Source organism: Anneissia japonica, unplaced genomic scaffold (assembly GCF_011630105.1).
Source record: "Anneissia japonica isolate Jap-2015-1 unplaced genomic scaffold, ASM1163010v1 scaffold1946_len758022_cov188, whole genome shotgun sequence".
NCBI classification, from domain to species: domain Eukaryota; kingdom Metazoa; phylum Echinodermata; class Crinoidea; order Comatulida; family Comatulidae; genus Anneissia; species Anneissia japonica.
Window position 1 is genome coordinate 296,668 of NW_022694730.1, and position 10,060 is coordinate 306,727.

The window sequence follows — 10,060 nt, forward strand, 5'->3', positions numbered from 1 at the left end:
GGAGATACATGGCAAAGCATTAGTAGTGTTTGTTGTACAATATGTTTTCTCAAAGATCTGGTTAAATGGGCTTTCTTAAAATATCTAATTGTATTTTTCTGTGCACTGTGATACCCATTCACAAGCTGACTTTAGGCAGACAACTGATAATACAGTTGTAAATACCTGCATATCATCAACTCAGTTTGAAAGGTTCTTTTCATTTAAATTTTGGTAAAGCATCCTAAAATGAAGGAAGCCATCTTTCAGATGATACAAACCATCACTAAGGTCAAGGTTAGAGTAATTGAACTTGTTTGTTAGCAAGTTAATTACAACGTAATCTTAATGAACACTTCAAATCAGATAAAATTAAGCATGGGGTATAATCTTCACTATTTGTCATCAGTGGTTTTTTTTTTCTTTAACACGAGCAAAACACAGTAACTTAACAGAAAATCACTTCAATCAAAATTTATAATTGGTATGCATGGCCTCAGGGTAGAACAACCATGTATTTGCATGAGCAAATCTGGAGCAATTATGATGCAAGCACAGAAAACTGTTGCTTTAATCCATAATTTTCAAAAAAATGAACTTTGCTGGAGAATCCACCAATGACTGTATTAATTAATATATCCAACTGTCTGTCTACTGAAGGCTAACTGGGCGTCAGTCAGTACCACACTTATTAACGTCTAATAAGATAAATTTCAAAAACAGAATTATATATATTTTTTAAATGTTTATGGAAATATTTAATAAAGTTTAATGTAAAACAACCTTATAATTAACAAAAAATTCCAATAAAACTTGTAGTCGTATTATACAATAATTGATTCAATGAAGAGATAATTATTGTTAAATGTTAATAAAATCAATAAAAACAGAAGCAAACAAAAATTGTTGCAAATCTCCACAGCACAAACAGGTGTCATGTTTGCTTAGACACTTGTTTAAAAGCATTGTGAAAACCTTCATTTTTACGACTGTTGCAGGTCCCGGAAAAAACAACAGATGTTTAACTGTTAATTGAAAGGTCCCCAGTTCTACTGAATTTAGCTTGTCAAACATTTCCTTCAAGTTTGAAAGGTAATTCTATCATACACCATTGTTAATTTATGTGTATAAGTTAACTTATTTTTAAAGAATGGAGACAATTTTTAAAGATAAAAAGATTTTTACTTTTTATATATTCTGCGGATTCAGTCTAAATAGTTTTAGTTAGTTAGCTAAGTGATTTATAATAACTTAATGTGTCAAATTATCATTATAAGGTCATAAATTATATCAATTTCATAGCAAAACTTATTTATATCAACACTTTGGTAACTTTTGTAATTGGTTTTATTTTAAATATTAAATATGAATATTCCTTCTAATAGGAGTGCAGGAAGTTTTCCCAGAGACTTTATGTGATTCACAGATCACTAGGAGATTTATATATGATAATCGCTTATAAAATTTACTGGGACAAAGATCTGGAATCAAAATGGCCAACTACATTTATTGATTTTGCAACAGAAGCTATGCAAGTAACAAAATAGATGTGAAGTGAGAATAAATTTATGTTTCTAAATAGTAAGCAATAACCCACACACACACACCCACACATTATTGAACAGGAGAAGCAATAAAAATGGAGGTAGTAGATGGCTAAACGCCTTCAATATCAAAGTTTATCCATTAAGATGCGAAACATTTCCTCAATACCATCTACTATGGGATGTGTTTTGACAGAATATGATTATGTATTAAAATGCATTAAATTGGCATTCTGTACCTGTCATGTTTTGATGGTGCAGTTATGAATAGTGTAAAGTTATATTTATCTGTCGACAACAGAGTTACTGTTCTCTTATCAACAACAAACATGCAAAATATTTGACAAAATAATGGATTTGTTATTTGATTTAATGTTTGCAACTTCTTTAATGCAAATGGACACATAACTCAACTCCTATGAGATGCATCATGTAGGCTGCAAACTTGAATTCAGTCGGAAAATTATTGATGAAGTACAGTACTCCAAAAGCTTTCAAAATATTTGTTTATAAATTCCAGATTATGTTAGTTGTATAGCATGTTGAAAAAAAAAATGATATTAGTTCATTTTATATAATCATGGTTATAAATCAAATTATGAAATTAGTAGATTGACAGGAGTCCCAAGTCTTGCAAATGTCGTTATTTATTGCATATTAATATTATTCATATTCATATTCATATTGGTTATTTATATAGCGCCTTTCTTTGCAGATACAAAGCACTTCTGTCCCTGGTCATTGGATCCAAATGCATAAGTGCTGCTGCTGCAGTCAGTGATGGAGCAAGCAACCCCACCAGGTGCCCATTTATAGTCCTGGGTGGAGAGAAGCAATGCAGATAAAGTGTCTTGCTCAAGGACACAAGCGAAATGCACAGCAAGGGATTGTTATTATGCAATACCTTAAGAAAAACATGTCATAAATGAAAATTTCAAGGGAGTATACCATTGTAATACCTCTTAACTCGTTTGGCAGAGCATCCAAATGTAATTGGTTCGAGCCCTAATGGGGTTGTTTTTCTAAACAAATTATTACCTCTTTTATGTGGAGATGAAATATGTGACTCATTTTGATGTTTATGAAAATTGCATTAGCAATAATACTTGTACTTAAATATATACAATTTAGAACTTACTTTCTTTTTGGCAGGTTTGTAGTGGTGCATAAACTCATCTAAAAAACCACGGAATGCATTGATGCCCAAAGTAATCGGGAACTGGGCATTACTCTGTTCTAGTTTGGCGGTGTTTTGTAACACTTGCTCAAAATCCGATATCAAATCCTTATACTGGAGCGACAAAGCATTGTCATCCTACACAAGATATAATGAGAAGTTGTCTGTAAATTATGTTATTTAAAGGTTGAGTTTCACCCTCACCCACTCAGCCCTTGATAATCATGAAATTTCATACTAATTTTTACACTCAAGTACTATTTACAGTGCAGTATATATATTGCATCATCAAATGACCTTACAATTACTTCCAAGAACATTTCAACAATCAATAACAATTTCTTTAAAACATATTAGATTACTGCGATTGAGGAGTTATTAATAGAATACTATTAGCGTTATAACTATGTATAGATTGAAGCTTATAGGCATATAATAATATAAATACACAACCATCCTTTCTACAAAAAATACTAAAACAAGTTGTTCCTGATACTCCTTGAACAGTGGTGTTATTTATGAGTGTGCAGCCATTTTTAGGAAGAAATTCACAAATTCTATGCTAACATGCATGATAGCTCTATGATTAAGTTGCTCAGTTACCTGCATTGCCATAGATTGATGAGTAAGTAGATTGTTTCGGTATTTATCCATTGCTTTGCGAAAAACCTTATCAACTTGCGTATGGTGAGCTTTACTTTTGCTGATTTCGGCAATCTGTAAAGGAATAAAATATGGATGAAAATAATACAATAATTAACTTTGATTTATCTCAAAATGTACTGCATTTTGGCAATAAATATTATGTCGAACATTTTTAAAAGTAATGAAAATATGCTAGAAATTCATGAATTATATATGTGGCAAAGACAAGCCAAACCAGTCACTCGTCGCAAAATTCAATTTTGAGTTATTAATACAGTGTTAGAGAGTAAAATAATAGCTATAAAATAGTAAAAAAAACCATTCAAATCGGACATTTCCTTATGAAGTTACAAGCGTTTAACCACACAGCTGTTTAAAGAACAATATATGAGAAATCAGCCTTCAAAGTTTATGATTTCAGGCATTTCTCATGCAGAAACTATCTTTAAACCCTTAAAAAGTGTTGTTTCAACATTAAAAATGGGACAAACAACAGCATAGAATGATGTGTAGATATATAAAGGTTAGTTTAGTGCAATAAAATAGATTTTTAAAAATTTGACATTCTAGCATGTTTTGGCCATTTTCTCTGAAACACGATTTGCGACGAGTGACTGGTTTGGCTTGTCTTTGCCACATATCTTTATATATTGTGAAAAGTGCTTTCATTTACTCAGCAATGATCAAAACCGTGCATAACAAAAATAACTTTGTAATAACATGTAATAATGTCATTTTTGTGTTTTCAGCAAACTGGCAAAACAAATTTCATTGTTCCCTTGTTTGATCGATGACAATAAAATATTCTTGATTGTTGATATAACAAGAGAGTCCAACAGAAATATCAAGCACAGTTAGGGCAATGAAATATTTAATTACTTTTGATCATAAAAAGCAGTTAAAGAAATATAAATTCCTTGAAGTGGACTTCAATGTCAGGGGAATTTATTCCATATCTTAATTGATATGATAAATATGTGAAGAATTTTCTTCAAATACAGAAACATATTTATTTGGTTTGATATGTCTGGTGTTCGAGATATTAGTTGAGTGTTTAGTCTGATATTTGTTTTTGATTAATGAGAATCTGACGTCTTTTTAATATACTTATTACATTTACTTTATTATCTTTTATAATCTGAAATTTTCATTTATAAGATTATGATGAATAAAAAATATAGATTGTTATATATTATTTATGTTGAGTTAAATGTCAATAAAATGTATTATAGGGTATTGCGTAACCCAGCAAACCTCCCACAATCCTCTGCCTATATTATAAAGCACTTGATGATTACAGAGCATGCCAAAACACCATATTTTTTAAAGAAAACATTTCTGTACTGTATTTATAACAATCCATTTTTTAAAATTGAAAAACCTTTAGTAAACCTCCGCCTACATTATCCAACACATATGATAATGAGCGTTTTAATGGAGTATAGCAAAAGACCAAATAAAAGAAAACCATCTCTGTAGTTAGAATAATCCATTTTATATATACTTAACTTCGAAACAATTGTTATACATTTCAATTGAAAATTAATATGAGAAAGTATAGTATTTTTTTTTGCAACTAGACATATGCACAAAGGATATTGTTCCTACATTCTTTGAATAAACACTTAAATAAATTGGTAGTTATTAAATATTTTCATAAGAAAGTCTGTAATAAATCAATAAAAATTGAATTGCTTCAAGTGTATCTTATTGGAATTTGAAAAATAATCTATTTGATCACAAGATAAACAAAAAATTAGTAATTCAATGAATTTATTTGAATTTGGGGATTTCCAGACTTCACCACAGACTCGCGTCAGAAAACCTACTACAGGAAAAGGGATCGTCAAAGATGCATGTAATGAACAGGAAATGCAGTTCAAACAGACAACGCCAACTAAATCACAATAAATAAAAACCTAGTGTCTACAAATTTGCTTGCATCAAACTGGTTTCATCATAAATTTTAGTCTACACTATCAAACTTTATGCGACAAAATTTGATATGATCATATTTGGGTGTAATATGGCATCATTATGCCCATATATGGGCATATCACACAAATGTCACATAAATGGACAAAGCTTAGGTTTGCTAATTCTTGAAAAATAACGACCACTTGAAAGCTTAAAATCTAGAGTACATCATCAACTACTGTACAGTCATGACTATCATTAGGATATAGCCCCAATAAATGTTCATAAATAGCAGTTTCTAAATTAATTTTTTTTTTATTCATATATAATTATTTCAACAAAAGTATACTTTATAAACTCTGAGCAAACATATGATCTCTAGATGTCTGTATACCAGTCTACAGGCTAGTAAGCAATGGTATTTTTAGACTCCAACTTTGGTGGGATGCAGATCAACTTGTGCTCTTCTAGTATATTAAATCAGGTATTAGAATGTATGAAATATGAATATGAATTCTCCCACAAAAATAAAACTTTGATCCTTATTGAACGTTGTAAACCTAATTGAGTCACATGTTCAATCAAATTTTGTCATACCTATCACCATACCCCACTTCCATCCCCCTCCCCGGATTCAACACTGGTGACTTCCTCATGATACACCACCTATGTTAGTCCACAGCCAGTTTATACAGTACATTTCAGTTAGTGGTTAACTGATTAAAGATTTGAAAATTTTGATCCACCAGGCCCTTGGTGTTAAACCAAAAATTCACTTTGGCCCTCCAACCGATTTTTATGCCCACCCCTGCCTTAGGGTGTCCCGTTTTTCTAGAACATTCTATTTTCCCTCATATTAGATCTGGTTAAATCTGACTTATGTGACCAAAGCACCTGAAAGTCTAAATGTTTGATTTTTGGCACGTAATCTCATTTTCAGTTCAATTTCCTGTAGCACACTGACATTGGTTTCTATTGACGTCCACAAGATTTTCAGCATTTCACACTAACACTAATTCTATCCAACAACAAACAAAAACTGGCATATCTAAAATGAAATTCCTACCAGTAATCTTCAATATATTGAGCAAGACCACTTAATATATAACTCGTGATTAACAATGGAACGTGAAGGACATGGAAATACAGTTGCCATGAGTAATGGCAAAACAATAACTACTTCCTGTCAATATCACAATCACGTCTTTGTAGTTAACACGGTGAGCTACACCATGTTCCACCACTACCAAGAGAGAACCTGTTTGAAAATTTAATATGAATCATAGATTTCAGGATGAAATAACAAAAATATAAATTTTCTAATAGCAATGCCATAAGTGAAACACTATCAGTGGTTCCCCCATGAACTGAGAAAAAAAAGTAATACAGAAATTTGCAATTCATCCAAATTTAACTAGTTGGAAAATCTAAAAAAAATTATTAACATTTCAATCAATTTCATCATACTGTTACAGTCTTCTTTGCAGTCGTAAATAGAGAGAGCGAGCTAGCTCAGTCGGTAAGCTGGTGGCAGCCACTGTGCGTGCACTCAACTCTGGAGATCTCTTGGTTCCTGGTTCAATTCCTATCACTGTTCTCCTTGATTTACAACTGGAGGGCTAACATTTTAGTTTTAAAAGCGCACCGTCTTTCATGAGACGTTTTAAAGCCTTTGGTCCTGTGTTCAAATGGATGGAAAGGAAAATAGTAGGAGAATGTCTCTCAGTGTACTAACCAATTCACCACCAGAAGGACCACATTGGAAATAAGTCTTAGAACTTTTATGGGTTAACCTTGGCGTGCATCTCACTGACGAAATCCAATCCAATGTGAGAATATATACAAAATTATGTCAACCTAAACAAAATCCTAAACATCAATCATCAAAATGTATATAGCGCCAAGCACAAATATCCTATGAAATTCTGGTTCAGAAAGATATATCTTTGTTTACACTTGACTAAGGATCATTTCTATAAGCTACAATAGGAGATTCCTTGCTATATTACTAGTTTAATATTGCATAATTAGGTTGATATAATATTTTATTGCAATAGATGCAATATATCTGTTGAGCCTGTTAAACATTATTGCTCATTTTAATTAGTACCATCTAATTAAAAATTAAAATAAATAATTAAAAAATTAATTGGAAAATTAAATTAAATTAAATTTTATTGCTTGAAAAAAAAATTTTAGTTAAAATCTATAGCTGTAACTTATCAAGAAACAAATTTATTTGTATTTTGGAATAAAGTTTATAATATAATAATAATTAAAAATTAAAACAATGTTTTCTTTAAGCATACACTTTTTTGCAGACCAAAAATTTGTCTATGATATCTTCATATAAGAAATAAAATTTGCAGTGAACATGGTATCATATACTTATACAGGTTTACATATAATATGCATTAATTCTGATTTATTTATGATGTGATTAATATTCTGAAGACATATTTGTAATTACCATGTAAGCACCAGTACCTACTATAGATTTATTGCTAGCCCATGGAAATAACTGATATTAAATATACTTACTTCTAAAAATTCAGTATATAAAGTAGAAAATGATCAATATATTTTGCAAGAAAACTAAAAGCAGCAGTATTTTCTTAGGAGCTAAAGTCTGATGGTTTAAGGCTAATTTCAACTGGGCATGTTTGTTGTCAAGAATATTTAATACATTAATATCTAAAATTTAGCTTATTAAGTAGGAAATCAATATATTTTGTAACAAAACTAAAAGCAGCAGAATTTGCTTAGGAGCTGAAGTCTAACACTAATTTTTACTGGGCATGATAACAAAATGGCAGTATTGGCAAACAAATTAGAATCATCTATAATTCATAGGAACATCTCCACTGAACATGACTACGTGACTACATGACTACACTCTGTATTAAGAATAGGTTCTATTTTTTGCACTGCAGATGTGTGTTGTTATCGTGTGCCATTACCATGCAGTTACCAGATCCAGCTCTTATACTGAGTTAATACATGATTATTGAATATTTATTGTGAATATACACATCCAATTTGAGCGCAACTGACTATTAAACAAATATTTATGCTACCTAACACAAATAAAAAATAAATATAATATTTAAGATTAAGGATAATCAGTTAAAGCCTCAATATGTAGTATAAACACAGATAAAAGTTTAACAGCATATGAAATAAATACATATAAAACCAGATATTAATATTCTTACCTTTGCCTTCAAAAATTCGTCCATTTGGTTTAACTCGGAGGCGTCTGAGATCACCTGATTAGTCGGGTAGCGCCACTGGGTTGTTCGATGGATACTCATGTTACTAGGTGTCGTCTTAGTCTTAACCTCTGGAGAAACTGCTGGTGGTGTCATGGACACCGGACGGCCTTTCAAAGCTAGGTGCTCGACCGAAACTTGGCCTGAAATGGTGGGACGTTTCTTTTTAGAGCGTAGTTTCCAGTTGAACCTTGGCTTAGTGGATGGGCTCCTTGAGACCGGTGAATCTTCAATACGAGGTTTAGTTTCAGCTGATGTCGGTGAAAGCGAATTCTTGGCATCTTGTTGTTTTTCTTTCTTAGATGACTTTCTTCTAAATGAACCGGGCAAGATGGAAGTTGGCTTGCTTGGACTTTCCTACATAGGCAACAAAATTTATCACAACATTCATTTATTGACTATGAAACTTTATTTGACAAAAACATGTGACATGCCTATATATGGTGATGATGGATTGACATCATGACCATGTATAGGCACATCATGACTATATATGGGTATACAATAGTACAAAAGAAAATTTGACAGTTTATCCAAATACATACCAAAACAAATATAAAAATATAACTTATTATTATCATAATTATCATCAATATCATTATTTCTATCAGATGACAAAAAAAATAATGATGTTAATATCACTAGAATCATTATCAATATAATCATATAAGTACACATATTGAAATACATAGCTAATATGTTTATTTAATTTTCTTGATACACAGCTATCTTTTTTCATTAGTCTGTGGAAAACAATCTTGTCTGTTGGTAAATTTCAATTTACGTTTAAAAGACAAACAGGATGTTGGTCAATGTTAAAGTCAAAATTGCTTGAAATCTTGGTAATTGACTATCGCACAATTATATATTGATAATTGCAGTCAAGGGTAACCAGAAAATCACCAAAATAAGTACATATCTAGGACGTATACTGCAAGGTCCCAAGTTCAGACTAGCAAATATTATAGTAGACACCCCTCCTCCTTTTTCCCGCTTAAAGAAATAATGCGACATGGATAAACATGTGTTTATGTTGCTTGGGTTAAGTGATTATGACTTAACTGGAAAGTCAATATAATTTTCCTTGATTCTCTGATAACAAAGTGTAAGATAAAAACATTGTCTCAACATGACAATTGGGTAAAATTTGAGCGGTTTCTTAATGTTTCTATATTTTATGATATTGTATTTTACAGTATATATTTTCTCAAAAATCCATGAATGAATGAAAATGACTAAATATAGCATCATCTAATGACCATTGTTTTGTTGTCAAAGGCTGGGCATATCTCCTCCTATTCCCTATATTGTACAATACCTCTTCAGTGTTTAAGACCTCCATAAATGATTTTCTAAGCTTTCAAAATGGATAGGCCCAGCTTTATACATGAATATGTTCATTTCCTGACCAGAAGTTATTAGTCTATGAATGTATCCTTTTATCTACATCAAAAAACTTTTTAATAAGCATCAAAACATCTTGGGATAGCATCATAATTACTTCATAATACTGTATATGTATATAT

At 31.1% G+C, this 10,060-nt stretch overlaps 1 protein-coding gene across 1 annotated transcript in view; it reads right to left on the reverse strand.

Annotated features, from left to right (window-relative positions):
* Nucleotides 1-10,060, reverse strand: part of LOC117101224 (unconventional myosin-IXa-like) — a 104,879-nt gene that overhangs the window by 14,017 nt on the left and 80,802 nt on the right. Inside the window, exons 26-28 of the mRNA XM_033241139.1 lie at nt 8,478-8,891; nt 3,304-3,417; nt 2,662-2,838 (exon numbers count right to left, since the gene is read on the reverse strand). Of these exons, the coding sequence (XP_033097030.1) occupies nt 2,662-2,838; nt 3,304-3,417; nt 8,478-8,891 (705 nt within the window). The remainder of the gene's footprint in view (nt 1-2,661; nt 2,839-3,303; nt 3,418-8,477; nt 8,892-10,060) is intronic.